This window comes from Cetorhinus maximus, chromosome 3, assembly GCF_964194155.1.
Source record: "Cetorhinus maximus chromosome 3, sCetMax3.hap1.1, whole genome shotgun sequence".
Taxonomy (NCBI): Eukaryota; Metazoa; Chordata; class Chondrichthyes; order Lamniformes; family Cetorhinidae; genus Cetorhinus; species Cetorhinus maximus.
In genome coordinates this window covers 103,173,649-103,193,277 of record NC_135881.1, presented here as the reverse complement: position 1 = coordinate 103,193,277, position 19,629 = coordinate 103,173,649, and the positions used below count along the sequence as shown (strand labels likewise).

Genomic DNA, 19,629 nt, shown 5'->3' with positions numbered 1-19,629 from the left:
CACCCTCATCCTATTGCATCCATTCCTCATAGTCATCCTCTTTAAATGTTCACCCACCATCCTCAGCAATCAGTTCATTTCTCATGCTCCAAACTCTGCTTTTCTTTATTGTGGGAGAAGACAGCCCACAATTCCAAGGAGATGCAGAGAACCCAAAGGTGGACCTGCAGCCATGGCCACCCTAACACTGCAATGGAGGAGGAAGCACATGAGATTGGCAGGGTGGTGCTAGAACCAGCCCTTGCCAATGGAGAGATGGGAGTGGCCCAGAGACCTGTTGACCACATTTGCTGAAGCACTGCCATTTGGCACTTAACTGTTACTCATATTGAATCGATATCACCAACACATTAAATGGCATAATCTGCACAGTGCTAACTTGGAACCACTTTTAGCACTAACTCATGTCTTTCATCCCCCACAGGTGCCTGCTGGGTCCCGACAACCGTTCCCTCTAATTTCTTTGGAGTGCGCAGTTGATTTATTTAAGTGCTAGGCCCCTTTAAGCTTTTTTACATGGCTGCACACAGAAAGTAACTTAAAGGGGCTAACTTTTGCATGGCCTGCACAGGAACTTTCAGGTGGCCATGCAGCTTATAGGGAATGCTGGTTCTGACAGAGATAAGGAGAAGACAGAGATGAGGAGAAGCTTGAGCAGCCCTCAGAGGAGGACCAGCATTCTGAGGATGCACCATCACATGACTCCTGCATACCATGGTGTTGCTGGTCCTCCTGTTCCTCCTTATATGTTGATATAATGGTTGCATACGCTGCTCCCATTCTGCAAGGTAAGTAAGGCCCAAGATAAGCCAAATGACTTCCAAAAAGTTGTTCCTGTACTGCAAATCAGGGAATTCACGCTTTCAAGATGATTGATGAGAGTATGAGCCTTTCCCATAGGCATGACTGCAGCTGTTCTGTTTCACGATTTAAGCACTTTCTAGCGTGTCAGTTTCAATGCTCAATGACTTCCTAAAGCAAAATACTGCGGATGCTGGAAATCTGAAATAAAAACAGAAAATGCAAACGATTGCAATTGAAACAGTAAATCTGTTTCCCTCTCCACAGATGCTGCCAGACCTGCTGAATATTTCCAGCATTTTCTGTTTTTATCTCAATTACTTCCTGCTATGCTCTCACCTTGTGCAGCCAAGCAAGATGCACACAGCTCAGGAAATCCATGCATTGTTAAAGCCAGCATAGAAGGTCAAATTACCACTCACTTGGTATTTAACATATTTAAATTTCTGACCCAATACCTTTAAAGGGGTTTCCCTGCTTGATTCCAAAAGTGTCCTTGTTTAATGCTGAAGAGAGTGGAAATATGTTGTGTTCCCAGTGCACTGTCATTTTTCAGGGCTTTAACCCCATTGCATGCACCTGAGCCCATCTCACACCTCCTCCCAACCCTCCCACCCTCGCAGATAGTCTATAGTCACTGGTTGGATGTGATTGAATTTTTTTCACATGTTGAACAATTCCAAAAGAAAGCCAGATGAAAAAGCAATCTCTGGTTAATTTGAAACTTGAGCTGGGATTTTCTGGCCCCACTGCAGCTGGTTCTCCCACGGCACTCCCGTTGACTTTGGCGGGATCGGAAGATCCCACCCTTTGTTTTAAGGCAGAATACCTGTTAAACCTATCACCTTTCAAACTATTGCACCATCTCCAACCTCACTTTTATCTCCAAAGTCCTTGAATGTGTTGTCAACTCCCAATTCCATTCTCAGCGTTTTTGTGTATCTCCATTTATGTTTCTGCCCCTGCTGTAGCACTGAAACAGCCCCAATCAAAGTCAAGAATGCCTGTGACTGCAGTCACAGTCGCTTCTCATCTTTCTCAACCTCTCTGCAGCCTTTAATATAGTCAGCCACACCATCTGCCTCTAGCACCCTTCCATATTCCAGCTTAGTGGGATCACCCTTAATTTCCATTCTTATTCAGTTGTAGTCAGACCAACTCCAAACAATGGCTTCCCTTCCCCCATTGTACCATTCCCACTAGGGCATTTCAAGGGTCTATCTGTAGTCTTCATTCTGCAAGCTTATTAATGTTTTGGCTTTTATCTTCCTCTTGATTAATTATGCCCCCCCAATTCAGTATCTGTACTCTGATTTCTGAGTCTAAATTGTTTATGTAAATTGAGAATGACAGTGGTCCCAGTACCAATCCTGGTGGAACACCAATTGCCATGTTTTGCCAGTCTAAATAACTACCCTTAATAGTTTTCTTTCTTTTAACGCAACATATTCATTTATATCTCTCAGCTCTCTACATTGTTACTATACCTGCTTTCCAATACATTAATCACTAACCACATATGGATAATTGGGAATGTAGATTAGGCTAATGGCAATTCTGATTAGTAAATAAAATATAGTAATAGACTGTTGTAGGTCACATGCCCTCACTATTCATATTCACATGATGTATGCATTTTAACAGTCTTGAGCATTTGTTGTTAAGATGAAAAGCTGAGTGTGTGTTTTTAATCATTTTAAGTGCCTACCTTCCTTGGTTACTAAATAATGGTTGACGCTAAGTAAATATACACACGCAAAATAGATTTACCTGTACTCTGTGAATATACATAAAGCATTCGCTATTAAAATTAGTGCTTGTTGCTAAAATAGTGTTGCCAAAACCACACCTGTTGCTAATTTGTCATTTCTTTTTGTTGCCACTGCACCTCAGGATGCAGAGATTCTCCCTATACTTAACTATTTTAATTCTGCCCTTCTGTATTTGAGTTTTTGGTGGTCATATCTCTTTGCTATTTTCCCATCAACTATCCTCACTATTTCACCAAAATCAATTTTTCTGAAATCTGATGTATTCATTCCATTGTCTCCTGTCCATATTCAAATTATGATGACAGCTAATATTGTATTCAGTGCTTCTGCAGTGTATGCTCATCTTTAAATTTTTAATTATCTCATGGTAACTGCCAAGATCCAGCTTGACTTGATCTGTTTTCCAGAAGTGGAGTTTTTATACTTCTACAAATCAAGCTATTTATTTCCTCAACAAATACTAGGGTTGCATTGCAGAGAATATGAAGGAACTAGTATCCTTAAGAAACTTGTTCCACATTGCAATATAAATGTATATATGCCCAGAATAAATGTTTCACATGACCCTTTCCCGTAATATTCATGCAAATGTCAAAACAAAAGCCTATTTCATAAGTTGCTCAGGTTTATATTGCATTAACTGATTTGTTTCATCAAAAGCTATTAGTAAAATATGTATTTTTAATGATATTAAAACACGTTTCATGCAGCAGTAATTGTATCTTGCAATGGATGATGGATAAATTTAATTTTCTATATCTCTGATGGAATTAATTCCTTAAGTGCATTGGTACATATGTGCCTTATGTATGGTTTAGGCTACAGCATTAGAACTTGTTAGAGCTTTTAAGATGGATTGGCTGCTTTGCAACAAGGAGAAATTGCTGGGCTTGAACAGGGGCTCTCGGTCATGTCAAATGAGTGAGAAGCATTCTTGTGATGGAGGCATTTCAGGTACAGTTTGTGCAGTATGCATTAAGGTAAATTACTCTATAACGATTGCTGGTCCTATGGTGTCACAATTTGACGTTTTCCATAATAAAAATAACTTAAATTATACTTATTGGCAGTTAAAGATGGAGTAGATAAAAATAAAATATAGTCAAATGAAACAATGACCTGTTTATATATTCTCAAAGGATGCAATCTATTAGTACTTTCAGATTTTAAATGTGCCCTTCTAATTGTTATTGCTTTGAGTTCCAGAAAATTATATCAGGAATGTAGATATTAAAAATCAACATAATACTAAATGCTTTTCCTTTGCAACAGGTTAACAGTAGTTGTTAATATGAACACTTTCCAAAACGGTGCTTCTGATATGCCTTCCTTTTTCCTTAACCAAGATTCCCCCCCACACCGTGGCTGACAGCCATGTCCCACACATCTCCTGCGCTTCTGCCCTCACACCTTGCCCTCTACTTTTCACCCCACCAGCCTCCACATTCAAAGTATCATCCTCCGCCATTTCCACCAACTCCAGCATGATGCCATCGCCAAACACATCTTCCCCCACCCCCCTCCGTCAGCATTCCGTAGGGATCATTCTCTCTGGGGTACCCTGGTCCATTCCCCCATCACCCTCAACACCTCGTCCCCTTCCCCATGGCACCTTCCCATGCAATTGCAGAAGGTGCAACACCTGCCCCTTTACCTCCTCCCTCCTCACCATCCAAGGGCCCAAACATCCCTTTCAGGTGAAGCAGCACTTCACTTGTACCTCCTTTAATTTGGTTCACTGCATTCGCTGTGGTCTCCTCTACAGTGGAGAGACCAAACACAGACTGGGTGACCGCTTTGCGGAACACCTTCAGTCTGTCCGCAAACAGGACCCAGACCTTCCTGTTGCTTGCCATTTCAACACACCATCCTGCTCACATGCCCACATGTCCATCCTTGGCCTGCTGCAATGTTCCAGTGAAGCCCAACACAAACTGGAAGAACAGCACCTCATCTTCCAATTAGGCACCCTACAGCCTTCCGGACTTAAAATTGAGTTCAATAACTTCAACCCATGAACTCTCTCCTCTATCCTCACCAATTTTTTAATCCCCTTTTTTCTACATTCATTTTTATTTTTTATCCACTTTATTTTTATCTTTATTCATTTATCCATAGTTTTATCCCTTTTTTTAATCCCCCCTTCTATCCCATTTTCCATCCCCACCACTGCCTTCTTCCCCCCACCCCATCCCCAAAAGGGCCATCTGTTACTTGTTCCGTGTTGTTCTTTCACACAATGCTACCCTTGTTCCGCTAATAGTACATTCTGCTTTCTTACTTTTACACCACTATCAGCACCTTTTTTAGCCCTTACCTCTACCATTAACACTCCCTTTGTCCTTTAGCTCATGACATCTTTGTCAATCTCTCCTTTGTCCCCATCCTGCTTCACCTGCTCCACTCCCCTTAATCAGTATAAATTACTTCACATTTCCACTTCTCTTCAGCTCTGAAGAAGGGTCATATGGAATTGAAACGTTAACTCTGTTTCTCTCTCCACAGATGTTGCTAGACCTGCTGAGTTTTTCCAGCATTTTCTGTTTTTGTTTCAGATTTCCAGCATCCGCAGTATTTTGCTTTTATATGTATGTTCATTTAAACATGTTGACTAGACATTATAATTTATTTCATATAACTTTTCATTGCTTTTTGCTCTGTACAGTTCAGAAGATTTTATTTATGCTACAATAAAGTAGCACTTTGATTCCAGTCTGGTAAATAAAATGAGGCGGAAAGACCTTGTGCCAAAACCTTAGTTCAAAAAATGCCCATCATGATTTTGTCCCATGATGCTGCACAATGCATTGCAAGTGCGCATGCAGATGCAAGAGAGGACTTGGCTGAGTAATCACTGAGTCTCAGAATTCCTGAACACTCACAATTGTTACAGATCACTGCTATTAAAAAGTGGTAATGTTGGGCCAGTGGTGGCGTAGAAGTGGAAATAGTTTAGAGATGTACAAAGATAGATGTGACAGCTAATCTGAAACAGTGAAGGATATGCCTGAAGTTTCTGTTGAACTTGGTTGCAACAACATAGGAGGGGAGTGATAGGAAGTCGAAATGGCTATCTGCAGGAGAGTCAGGATCATACCTGTGGACTGAATTGCAAGCCTTTTCCAAAGAGCTGATCCAATCCATGTCTCCCAATATAGAGAAGAATACACGATGAGCAGCAAATATAGTATACTAGATTGGAGGAAGTGCACATGAATTACTGTCGTTCTTCAAAAAGTGTTTGTGACCAGAGACAATTATATATTCTAAGGTAAATTAAAACCAAAAATGGTGTAAACATTCAATGGGTCAGGCAGCATCTTTGGAGAGAAAAACAGTTAACATTCCAGGTTGATGAACTTTCATAAGAACTGGTTTTGCTTTGGTGTGTAAACAATAACTAGACAATAATGTGCTAGTGTCCTAGGCCCAACCATCTTCAGCTGCTTCATCAATCCATCCTTCCTTCCATCATAAGGTCAGAAATGGGGATGTTTGCTGATGATTGCACAATGTTTAGCACCTCAGATACTGAAGCAGTCCATGTCCAAATGCAACAAGACCTGAACAATATCTGACAAGTGGCAAATAACATTCACGCCACACAAGTGTCAGGCAATGACCATCTCCAACAAGAGAGAATCCGACCATCGCCGGTTGGTGTTCTGTGGCATTACCATCGCTGAATCCTCCACGATCAACATCCTGGGGGTTACCATTGACCAGAAACTGGACTAGACAGCCATATAAATGCTGTGGCTACAACAGCAGGTCAGAGGCTAGGAATAGTGCGATTAGTAACTCACCTCCTGACTCCCAAAGCCTGTCCAACATCTACATGGCACAAGTCAGGAGTGTGATGAATACTCCCCACTTGCCCGGCTGAGTGTAGCTCCCACAAAACACTCAATAAGCTTGACACCATCTAGGACAAAAGAGCCCACTTGATTGGCACCACATCCACAAACATGCACTCCCTCCACCACCGACGAACAGTAGCAGCAGTGTGTACCATCCACAAGATGCGCTGCAGGAATTCACCAAGGCTCCTTCGACAGCACCATCCAAACCCACGACCACTACCATCTGGAAGGACAAGGGCAGCAGATAGATGGGTACACCACTGCCTGGAAATTCCCCTCCAAGCCACTCACCATCCTGACTTGGAAATATATCGCTGTTCCTTCACTGTCACTGGGTCAAAAGCCTGGAACTCCCTTCCTAACAGCATTGTGGATGTACCTATGCCAAATGGACTGCAGTGGTTCAAGAAGGCAGCTCACCACCACCTTCTCAAGGGAAAGTAGGGATGGGCAATAAATGCTGGCCCAGCTAGCGAAGCCCACATCCCATGAATGAATTAAAAAAACAAAATTTCTATAAACTTGAGATTGGTTTCTGAAGTGAGAACAGTGAGAAGCAATTAGTGAGTAGATGGAGAGTGAACATTTGAATATCAATTAATAATAGTACCAGCAGAGAGAGAGGGAGATAAAATGTTGTAACAATGGATGAAATTTTCCACTTGAGAGACTAAGTGCAGTGGCGGGTGGGAACTCACCGGCCATTATGGTGTGTTTCCATGCCAGATTGTCTGTTTTTCAGCTCATTAAATATGCATGAACATGAAGCACTTTGTACCTCATGGTGGGCGAGCTACCATTCATCCGCCCCACCATGACCTCATTGGCTCATATTTCCAGGTGCCATATTTAAACCATACTCATGCACACAGTCACTCTCTGCAGCCCAGGACTTGTCGTGTCGAACAATGGAATGGCCCCTAAGAGAACCAAGTAGGCCGCTCCAAAGTGTAGCAACACTGCGCTGGGGGTACTCCTCCAGGCAGTGGAGGACCATGGGACATACATGTCCCCCGTGATGGAACCGGAGATCCACCAACCTCACCACAGCACCTTGGGAGCAAGTCGCCAGTGCAATTAGTGCAAACACACACCAGAAGAAAACTGCCATCCAATGGAGGAAGAGGATAAACGATTTCATCCATTTTGCCAGGGAAGTCCACCTTCACCTCACTCTCAACTCACACTATCACCCATCAGGCATTCGCAGGGTTATGGTCTACAGGGATCTCTCACACTACCTGCACAAGGGACATCACCATTGATTATCCCACACACACTGTAACATCTTCATCTCTTGTCACATCCTGTACAGCTCGCATCTCAGCCCTTACACTCAGCACACACACAAAGCAAACATCCTTATCAGCTGCTGTGGCATCCGTTCTGCCCACAGTCTGTCCATATACCTTTATGCAAGAGAAGATCGCCCACAACAACAGGGAGAGATCCCAGCCTGAAGGTGGGATGCCTGAGCTCAGGCCACTCACAACATTTGAAGAGCAGGCGGCAGAGCTGGCTGGCGAGGACCGGATCATGCCTGCACTGAGGGTGATTCGGTGTCTCCCAAGCCAGTGAGGACCCATTAAAAGCTCCTCGGAAACTGTGAGTGCTTTGTAACGTTGGCCACTATACAGCTGATGACTCATTATCTCTCCTCTCTTTAACAAGCACCAGCAGGAAGAGGAAGAGAGCCACCAGCAGCCAGTCATCAGCCACAGCCCCCACACTACCTCAGATGCAGATCCTGAGAACCCACTAGATATAGAGTGGTCGCAGCGTTCACCCTCACCCTCCACCAATGCAGACACACACCTCGGTGAGACCGAGTTTTAGAGCTGGCTTGGGATCACCATCTGGTGAGTGCAGCACAGCTTCGGTCCACAGCAGGCAGAGGCAGGGAAATCCAAGATCACCAGAACTTGGAGGATTTATGGAGGCCTGGTTTCTGCTGAGTCCAAGTCAGGCGACTCAGAACTCAGCCCCTAGAGGGATGTTAGAATTGAAAAGACAGACATGGCCGTATCAGGCAGGGTTATCGAGGCCGTCACCAGATCGGATATATAATTATTTGGACAGCCAAGGGCTGATTAAGGATAGTCAGCATGGCTTTGTGCGTGGTAGGTCGTGTTTAACGAACCTTGTAGAGTTTTTCAAGGAGGTTACCAAGAAAGTAGATGAAGGAAAGGCTGTGGATGTTGTCTACATGGACTTTAGTAAGGCCTTTGACAAGGTCCCACATGGGAGGTTAGTTCAGAAGGTTTGGCACTTGGTATCCATGGAGAGGTTGTAAACTGGATTCGAAATTGGCTGTGTGGGAGAAGACAGAGAGTGGTAGTGGATGATTGCTTCTCAGGTTGGAGGTCTGTGACTAGTGGTGTGCCTCAGGGATCTGTGCTGGGACCATTGTTTGTTGTCTATATCAATGATTTGGATGATAATGTGGTGAACTGGATCAGCAAGTTTGCTGATGACATTAAGATTGGAGGCATTGTGGACAGCGAGGAAGGCTTTCAAAGCTTGCAGAGAGATCTGGACCAACTGGAAAAATGGGCCAGAAAATGGCAGATGGAATTTAATGCGGAAAAGTGTGAGGTGTTGCATTTTGGAAGGTCAAACCAAGGTAGGACATACACAGTAAATGGTAGGGCACTGAGGAGTGCGGAGGAACAAAGGGATCTGGGAGTTCAGATACATAATTCCCTGAAAGTGGCGTCACAGGTAGATAAGGTTGTAAAGAAAGCTTTTGGCATACTGGCCTTCATAAATCAAAGTATTGAGTATAGGAGTTGGGATGTTATGGTGAGGTTGTATAAGACATTGGTGAGGTCAAATTTGGAGTATTGTGTGCAGTTCTGGACGCCTAACTACAGGAAGGATATCAGTAAGATTGAGAGAGTGCAGAGAAGATTTACTAGGATGTTGCCGGGTCTTAGGGAGTTGAGTTACAGGGAAAGATTCAACAGTTTAGGACTTTATTCCTTGGAGCATAGAAGAATGAGGGGAGATTTGATAGAAGTTTACAAAATTATGAGGGTTATAGACAGAGTAAATGCGAGTAGGCTCTTTCCACTTAGATTAGGAGAGATAAACACGAGAGGACATGGCTTTAGGGTGAAAGGGGAAAGGTTTAGGGGGAGCATTAGGGGGAACTTCTTCACTCAGAGAGTGGTGAGAGTGTGGAACGAGCTACCATCTGACGTGGTAAATGCGGGCTCACTCTTAAGTTTTAAGACTATATTGGATAGATACATGGATGGGAGAGGTCTGGAGGGTTATGGACTAGGTGCAGGTCAATGGGACAAGCGGAATAATATTTCAGCACAGACTAGAAGGGCCGAATGGCCTGTTTTCTGTGCGGTAGCGTTCTATGGATCTATTAGAACAGACGATGGAGGAGCCTGTCTGCATTCAGTCTGATGTTGTGCCGACATGCCAATGCACTGAGGTCAACATTGGTAGGATGGCGACCGCCATGGAGACCTTTGCCCAGGACATTATACAAAAATGCAAACAAGGAGCAGGAGTAAGCCATTCAGCCCTCAAACCTGCTCCGCCATTCAATAAGATCATGGCTGATCTGATAGTAACCTGAACTCTGCAGCCCACCTACCGCTGATAACCTATCACCCCCTTGCTTATCAAGAACCTATCCACCTCTGCCTTAAAAATATTCAAAGACTCTGCATCCACCACCTTTTCAAGAAAAGAGTTCCGAAGACTCATGACCCTCTAAGTGAAAACATTTCACCTCATCTCTGTTTTAAATGGGCAACCCCTTATTTTTAAACAGTGACCCCCCCTAGTTCTAGATTCTCCCACAAGAGGAAACATCCTCTCCCCATCCACCCTGTCAAGACCTCTCAGGATCTTATATGTTTCAATGAAGTCGCCCCTTACTCTTCTAAACTCCAGAGGATACAAATCTAGCCTGCCAACCTTTTTTCGATACAATCCACCCATTCCAGGTATTAGTCTGGTAAACCTTCTCTGAATTGCTTCCAATGCATTTACATCCTTCCTTAAACAAGGTGAGCAATACTGTACACAGTACTCACTGTGGTCTCACTAGTGCCCTGACAACTGAAGCATAACCTTCCAACTTTTGTATTAAATTCCCCTGGCAATAAATGATAACATTGTATTAACTTTCCTAATTACTTGCTGTACTTGCATACTAGCTTTTTGTGATTCATGCACCAGGACACCCAGATCCCTCTGCACCTCAGAGCTCTGCAATCTCTCACCATTTAGATAATTTGCTTCTCTTTTATTCTTCCTGTCAAAATGGATAGTTTCACATTTTCCCACATTAAACTCCATCTGCCAGATCTTTGCCCACTCACTTAACCTATCAATATCTGTTTGTAGCCTCCTTATGTCCTCTTCACAACTTACTTTCCTACCTATCTTTGTGTCATCAGCAAATTTGGCAACCATTCCTTCAATCCCTTCATTGATCTGCACCAGGACCTGCACTGCATCGCTGTAGGTGGATCCATCAGTGGTTAAGCGAGAGGTGGGCGGGGCAACTTGACCTCTCTCCAGCAGCCCCTTCTCCTCAAGGAGCCGAGCATGGGCCCTCGGCCACCCAAAGGGAGAAGGATCGTCAGCCGGGGCCATCCACCCAGGTGACTCCAAAAGTGTCCTGCCACTCCCAATCCCCTCTGCCTGTGCCCTTATCAGCTGGAGGGTGCACCTACCCCTCAGCAGGAGACCCAGAGCAGGCCTGGGCCCTCCAGAGGATGCTTGGCAAGATCATCACGGGCAACAGGGTGTATCAGTCAGCACGCTGCCTCTTCCTCTGCTGTGGATGTCAGGGAAGCACCAAGACATAGCGACAGGGTAAGAAAAATTAAGAAGTACTAAGAGCATAAAGGTGACACGGGTGTTCACAATCTGTGTATAATTTGTACGTATGTAAATAGAATTTGTTACTGTCAACTTCTCATCTGGCCTATGCGCCATGGTTCGTCAAGTGTAACAGACACCCCCTCTCACAGATGTCCCATCGTGTGCTTCAGTCTATGGTGCCGTGCATTACAGTCATTACAGTGTCTGGCCATTCTCTGCACAGTAGCAGCATGAGTGAAGCCTCTGCCTCTAAGAACATGGTAGTTGGATAATGCATCTCATGAGACCTGCTTCAGAGGTTCATATAATGTTACCTCATGAGTTTAGTTACTGTAGTGTGGTTTAGTCTCCTGTTGCTTCTGCAGTGAAGAGTGCTCAATGTGGATTTTAGAGGATTGAATGGCGACCCACATTGCACTTATTCACAGTCAGTGCATGTTTCATTGGCTCTCTGTAATGTCTGTCAGCCTTGAGTGTGGTTTACATATCCACCAAAAGTTGAGGCTCTTGTGCACTCCTGGTGGCCTGCAGCGTTATCTTATATCTGTGTGTACACCTAAAATCACCCCAATAGCAGTACCTACTTTTCCACCTGCGTGATGCAGAGCTATGGACCTCACTGACACATGTTGAGCCTTGCGATTCCTACTAGAGGACTGAAACTATACGAGATTGGAGGTGTGTGTTACGGCACCAGATGCCGGACTTTGACATGGGAGGGTGCTGAGCTGGGCCAGAAGGTCTGAATAACATTTCTTGACATTAACCCTGTGCCAGCTCTCAGATGGCCAGTTGACATGGTTATGTGCTCGTTACAATGGCGTTGGTGTGCCTGGTTTCTGTATGGATATCTGAGACTGGTGGAATGAAAATGTGGAGGCCTCAACTGGGATCAGAGTGAAGTTCCAATACATCTGCTATGTACTCTTTGTTATCGAAGATTAGAGTCTTCAATGCCTAAATGGCTTATCAGCATTTTCAGCCCAACAGATGCCAAGACTAGGCGGTACAGGAACTTGGGAGACTCCAAATGGAGGCATGGTCATGGGTGCTTGACAGAGATTAGTCCATGCTTCTGCTGAAGCTTTCACAGTCCACTGAAAGGTGAGCTGAAGTGCAAGCTCACATCCATGACTGAGAGGTACAGATGACTGTGTCCTGAAGATCGATCTCATGCTATGGGTTCAGTACGATGATGAGGCCTGAACACTTGTCGTGCACGACCAATTGGATTCAGATTAGACCTCAGACATCAAGGTGAGAACCACTGAGTGATGATTGTCCTCCTTAAGGCACCATGCAACACTGCAGGCTTACTGCCATGAGTGCACTGAGGATTGCAGTGCTGCTCCTGCCTTTTGAAGGCTGGCGTAGGCATTAGAATTTTGGCAAGATGCTTGAAGAGGCTGCACCATGTCTACTCTGCTCACAAAATGCACTGTTGGAGTTATTATCCCATGACAGAAAGGCCACATGCTCCAGAGGCTGTGTTGCCTTCCAAGGATGAGGATATCATGACGTAAGAGTGTAACTACTCATTCAGAGATTGATGTGCCTCATTGAGATGATGAGGATCACAACAAGGGTGTTAAGGTGGACCCAGCATGGAGGACACTGGTGAAAGAGGCTTGTATGAGCTAGTCTTCGTCATCCTCCTGGAACCTGGTGGTTATAAGCATGTCATGTGTACGCCTGCCTCGACTGGCCTGTGCTATGGCCTCTTCCTCTGTAGCCTCAGCTTCCTCATTCTCATCGAGCTCAGCCCTCCTACCATCCTCCTCATTGGAGGAGACGTGCAGCTCCTCAATCTATCATTCTGCCAAGTTACCCTCCTTTAGAGCGCCAGGTTGTGTAGAGCACAGCGAGCCACAATGATGTGGGAGACCCTCTGGGGAGAGTACTGGAGAGTGCTGCCTGATCTGTCCAGACATCAAAAATGCATCTTCAACATGCCAATGGTCTGCTCAATCAATGAGCGTGCTGCAGAATGAACAGTTTTGTACCTCTCCTCTGAAGGGGTTTCTGGTTGCTGAACGGGAATCATCAGTCACGTCTTTTACGGGTAGCCTTTGCCACCGAGGAGCCAACTTGGATGCGCTGAGGGCCCTCGAAGATATGTGGTACCCGTGAGTGACCCAAGACGTAGGAGTCATGGGAGCTTCCAGGGTATCTCGCACATACCTTCATCATCTGCTTCTGGTTGTTGCAGACCAGCTGCACATTGAAAAAGTGGAACCTTTTCCTGTTGATGAATTGTAGTGGCTGTTCCCAGGGAGCTCTTAAAGCCATGTGTGCAGTTGATGGCACCCTGCACCTGTGGGAATCCGGAGATCGCTGGAATTCCAACTGCCCTAACAGCCTGGCTAGCTTCATCTAAAGAGAACTGGCCATAATTTAATGGTGCACCTTGCTAAACAGGACATCGGTAACCTCTTGGATGCTTTTATGAGCAGCTGCTTGAGATATTCCACAGAGCACTGCAGTGGAGCTACTCACTAAAAGGTTTAGAGTGGCAGTCACCTTTAGAGTCACTGGCAATGGATGCCTCCCTGTCCCTGCAGCGACAGCTCCTCCTGGGGAATGTGGCAGATGTGAGCCACCACATCCCTTGACAAGTGAAGGCATCTCCGGCACTGTTTCTCACACATCTGTAGTTATGAGAAGAGCCTTCGGTACACCCTTGGTCATGCCATATGCTTACGTTGAATGGGTCTGTCAGCCTCAGCTTCAGCACCTTGAAGGTGCCCCACTGGAGCTTGTTCATTAAGGCAAACTCTTCCCTTTGCCCAGCCTGAGAGCAACGGGCCCTTCTACCCATCCTCCTCAGTTGCCTGATTGCCAGGATAAATGCAACATTGACTGATCCATCCATTATGCACCCTGAGATCTGCAGCCCAGTATCAAGCCATCAATGACCAGGCCTGATGTGTGTAAGGGAATGACCACGCTCTGCCATTCAATGAGATTATGGCTGATCTGATAATCCTCAACTCCACTTTCCTGCCTTTTCCCCATAACCCTTGATTCCCTTACTGCTTAAAAATCTGTCTATCTCAGCCTTGAGTATACTTAATGACCCAGCTTCTACAGCCCATTACGGTAAAGAATTCCACATATTCACTACCCCTGAGAGAAGAAATTCCTCCTCATCTCTGTTTTAAATAGGCGACCCCTCACTCTGAGATTATGCCCTCTGGTCTTAGACTCTCCCACAAGGGGCAGTGACCTCTTAGCATCTACCCTGTCAAATCCCCTAGGAATCTTATATGTTTTAATATGGTCGCCTCTCATTCTTCTAAACTCCAATGAGTACAGGCCCAACCTACTCAACCTCTTCTCATAAGAAAACCCCTCCATACCCGGAATCAACCGAGTGAACCTTCTCTGGAGTGCCTCCAATGCCAGTATATCTGAAGAAGAGTCATACAGACTCGAAAAGTTAACACTGTTTTTCTCTCCACAGATGCTGTTAGATCTGCTGAGTTTTTCCAGCATTTTCAGTTTTTGTTCCAGTATATCTTTCCTTAGATAAGGGGACCATACTGTTCACAGTATTCTAGGTGTGGTCTAACTAGTGCCTTGTATAGTTTTAGCAATACTTCCCTATTTTTATACTCCATTCCTTTTGGAATAAAGGCCAATATTCCATTTGCCTTCCCTATTACCTGTTGAACTTGTATGTTAGCTTTTTGTGATTCATGCACAAGGACTCCCAAATCCCTCTGTGCTGCAGCCTTCTGCAGTCTCTTGCCATTTAAATAATATTCAGCTCTTCTATTCTTCATGCCAAAGTGCATGACCTCACATTTTCCCACATTATATTCCATCTGCCACTTTTTTGCCCACTCACTTAACCTGTATATATCCCTCTGTAGACTCCTTGTGTCATCGTCACTACTTGCCTTCCCACCTATTTTTGTATCACCTGCAATTTTGGCAATAGTATATTCACTTCCCTTATTGAAGTCATTAATATATAGTGTAAATAATTGGGACCCCAGCACTGATCCCTGTGGCACTCCACTGGTTATAGGCTGCCATCCTGAAAATGCCCCTCTTATCTGAACTCTCTGCCTTCTATTAGTTAGTCAATCCTCTATCCATGCTAATACACTACTCCCAATACCATGGGCTCACCTTATTAAGTAGCCTCATCGAATGCCTTTTGGAAATCCAAATACATTACATCTACTGGCTCCCCTGTATCTATCCTGCTAGTTACCTCCTCAAAGAATTCTAATAAATTTGTCAGGCATGATTTCCCCTTAATGAAGCCATGCTGACTCTGCTTGATTAGATTATGTAATTCTAGATGCTCTGCTATTACATCCTTTATAACAGACTCTAACATTTTCCCAATGACAGATGTTAAGCTAACTGGCCTATAGTTACCTGTTTTTGGTCTGTTTCACTCTTTGAATAAGGGTGTTACATTGGCAGTTTTCCAATCCTCTGGTACGTTTCCAGAATCTAAGAATTCTTGGAAGATTACTACCAGTGCATCCACTATCTCTGTAGCTACTTCGTTTAATATCCTAGGATGTAACACATCAGGTCCAGGGGACTTATCAGCCTTTAGCCCCATTAGTTTCCCTAATACCTTTTCTCTAGTGATAGTTATTGTATTTATTTCCTCCCCCTCTTTTGCCCCTTGATTATTTAGTATTGGAATGTTATTAGCGCCTTCTACCGTGAAGACTAAAGCAAAGTATTTATTCAACTCCTCTGCCATTTTCTGGTTCCCCATTATTATTTCCCCAACCTCATTCTATTCTTATGTTCACTTTGGTCTCTCTCATCCTTTTTATATATTTAAAGAAGCTCTTACTGTCCATTTTTATATTACTTGCTAGTTTACCCTCAAAGTTTATTTTCTCCTTCTTTCTTATTTTTTTGGTCATCTTTTGTTGGTTTTTAAAACATTCCTAATCCTCTCTCTTATCACTAATCTTTGCCACATTGTATGTCTTTTCTTTTAATTTGATTTAATCCTTGACTTCCTTGGTTAACCATAGTCAGTTTATCCCCTTCCTAGAATTCTTCTTCCTAACTGGAATATATATTTGTTGTGAATCATGAACTGTTTTCTTAAACATCTGCCATTGTTCATCAACTGTATTTTCTGCTAAAATCATATCCCAGTCCATTCCAGCCAACTCTGCCCTCATTCCTTTGTAATTACCCTTCTTTAAGTTTAACAGAGTTGTTTTGGACCCAAGTTTCTCACTCTCGAACTGAATGCTAAATTCTACCATATTATGGTCAGTGTTTCCTAGGGTATCTTTTACACTGAGATCATTTATTAAACCTGCCTTATTACACATTACCAGATCCAAAATAGCCTGATCCCTGGTTGGATCCAGAACATATTGTTCTAGGGAACTGTCCCGAATATACTGTATGAATTCTTGCTCATGGCTACCTCTGCCAATTACATTTTCCCAATCTACATGAAGATTAAAGTCACCCATGTTTAATGTACTGTCTTTTTTACATGCCCTCATTATCTCCTAATTTATTCTCTGGCATACAGTATAGCTACTGTTCGGGGGGCCTATAGACTACTCCCAACGGTGTCTTCTTTCCCTTGTTATATCTTACCTCCACCCATATGGATTCTACATCTTCCAATCCAAGATCCTTTCTTGCTATCGTACTTATTCCATCTCATACTAACAAAGCTACCCCACCACCCTTTCCTTCCTGCCTGTCCTTTCGAAAAGTCACATATCAAAGCCTTGCCTCTGGGATCCCCTTGCCTTTCCGCTGGTCTCACATGAGAAGCCTTGGCTCTGAGCCCCCCCCTCCCCCAACCGACCCCCAAACATCCCTTGCCTTCCCACTGGTCTTCCCTCAGCAGCTTTGGCACAGAGTCTGAGCAGCGAATGGCTATCGCTATCAGTCGGGCTCGCAGTGTGGTGCATTGTGTGTAATGGAAGCTACATATACTAATACATAGGGCCTTGTTCTTTGCAGACAGAAAGAACATATACACACATTGCGCCTGTTTCAGCTAAACAAAATAAGTGATAGCCATTTGCTGGTTCATTCTGCAGGGCAAGGCCTTGACCAATCAGAATCAAGCTGCCTGGTTTAAATTTAAAATAATGCTTGGTATTTAACTGTCAGTCACCATTAACTGGTACATTATCCATGGCTACGGCTCTACCAATCATTGTCCACTTGCCAACCAATCAGCACTCTCTTCTCATATAGTATAAAGTTGTTGCTCCCCCTGACATTGGTATTCTTGCGATTGTCCTGATGAGTGCAAGATGAAAAGCTTTGACAAGATGTCTTTTTTCAGCAACACTCAAGTTCTGTACTACTAAATGACGATCAGTTTAGTTTTGGAAATTGTTCTTCTGTGGTGGCATAAGAATGATGGTAATTTTTTCTAAGTGCACAGAGCTAAAACAATGCATTAACTCTCAAAACTAAACACCTTTTTTATTGTTAAACTTAAATAGTTTTGCAATAAACAAAACCTGTATACATTATACTCTTATATAATGTAAAGATACCCTAGTTTGTGCCTCATGGATGAACGGGCGGAGTACTAATTCTAACCATCCGCAGGAAAAACACATTTAAAAAATGGGAGCGTTAACAATGTGTTGAAAGTCTCCTTTCTCCAACAACTGCTCAGAAGGTAAATGAGTTTGATTAGCTTCAGCCCATTTTCTAGTGAGCATAAGTTCACAACTTTAGCTCCCTATAATTTAGCAATAAATAGCAGCCTCAGTGGAAGGCTACAAAATGTCTTGTTTTGGGAGTGTCTACTGTTGCAGCAAGAGTTGCGTTGAAGTTATGGCTAAGCTCCATTGCAGGGACAACATTGATCAATTTATCTTTTAGTCATGATGAGTAATGTGCTATCATGTTCCCATTGTGCTTGGGTAGGTGGGGGAAATTATTCAAAACTTAATTATGTGAATAAATGATAAAAATCTAGCGCAAGAGTATGGTTTCGAGAATTGTTCTAAACAATAACTAAAAAATAGGGATAACAGAAAGTCTACAGATCTTAAGTACTTCACATAAAAGCAACAAAGAGATGAAATGGGCAGATATTGAAGCTTGGGTTGTATCTATTCAACAAAACTTCCATTAACTCATTTTTGATCCCCTTCCTCCCATCCAGGTGAACATGACTGGGATAAACAGCATCGTGTATTTTGGCTGGTTTAACGGCAAAGATCCTGACCCGAAGCAGAACCCTGGAGAAATTACAATGTATTCCTACCTTGTATTTTACAAGTAAAATCACAAATCCTTGCTAAGCTGTACTTGAAATTAATACTAACTCAGGAGTTTATACTCAAACACAGGAAGTTTATTACTGAAGTAACAAGCTGTTGGCTAAATGTTGCTGTCTGTATTCCACTGGCATGTTTATTTGATGCTACAGCCTTTAACAATCACTGTCAAAATGTTCTAGAATGCATATTTGAATGTCACTTGGGCCAGGTTCAAAGGCTACAATTTCACAACTTAAATAGCAATTTTCAGGCTCATATTTTCCTGGAAGAGTTAAACATGCAGAATCAAAATTGACCGGATCTGCCACAGGAAAGCTTAAGCTTTGCCAAAGAGCATGTTTTTCTACTGTTAATTTTTAATTCTGGTAACTAACCATTACTTCTGTCAAAATACATACAATTTTTACAGCCTGAGTCGCACTTGATTTAATTCCTTGCATTATATGACAGTATTGTTTTTTCTAGATGTTTCTTCACATTCTAACTGTTGTTATTTTTTTTAAACTGCTTCTTCTTCTTATCGTGTCCACGGACAGTCCATACATGGCCCAGCCAGAACTGGACACATTTTTGCGCTTTGTTGTTAAATTCGGCAAGATCTGCAACAGTGCAGGGTTCCTCTAGCGATAGGCATTGCAGGAGATGCTTTGCTATTATGTATCCGCATTCATTACAATGGCAGTGGAGTGTGTATTACTTTGTTCATTGCATAAAAGGCCTAAATAAAAGTGAAAGCTGGCTACCAAAAATAAGGCTGACCAATAAACCTGCCTCTTCACATGGCTCAGCAAACTAATATACCATCTCTGTTGATTATATCATCCTTGCATGAAGCTTGTCACTTGTCATAAAGTGGCACTGAGAATTCACATACTTTTGCATCATGGTTCTATTCTCTTATTTTATGCCCTCAGCTTATGCGCTGTGATAGATTGAGTGTTACTTTTTAAAAATATCTTGCAAATTTGGTCTGAGTCTTTCAGTTTTCTGCATGTACCTACATTGTAATTGAGAAATTAGTATTTCTATTCAAATAACATGTTTTCTAGCTAGCTGTTAGTTGTATGTTGATGGCAG

General features: G+C 43.3%; 1 protein-coding gene across 1 annotated transcript in view; it reads left to right on the top strand.

Moving 5' to 3' along the window:
* LOC144678828 (uncharacterized) overlaps positions 1-19,344 on the top strand; it is a 283,752-nt gene extending 264,408 nt beyond the window's left edge. Inside the window, exon 12 of the mRNA XM_078538774.1 lies at positions 18,435-19,344. Within this exon, the coding sequence (XP_078394900.1) occupies positions 18,435-18,554 (120 nt within the window). The 3' untranslated portion in view covers positions 18,555-19,344. The remainder of the gene's footprint in view (positions 1-18,434) is intronic.
* Positions 19,345-19,629: the final 285 nt, after the last annotated feature.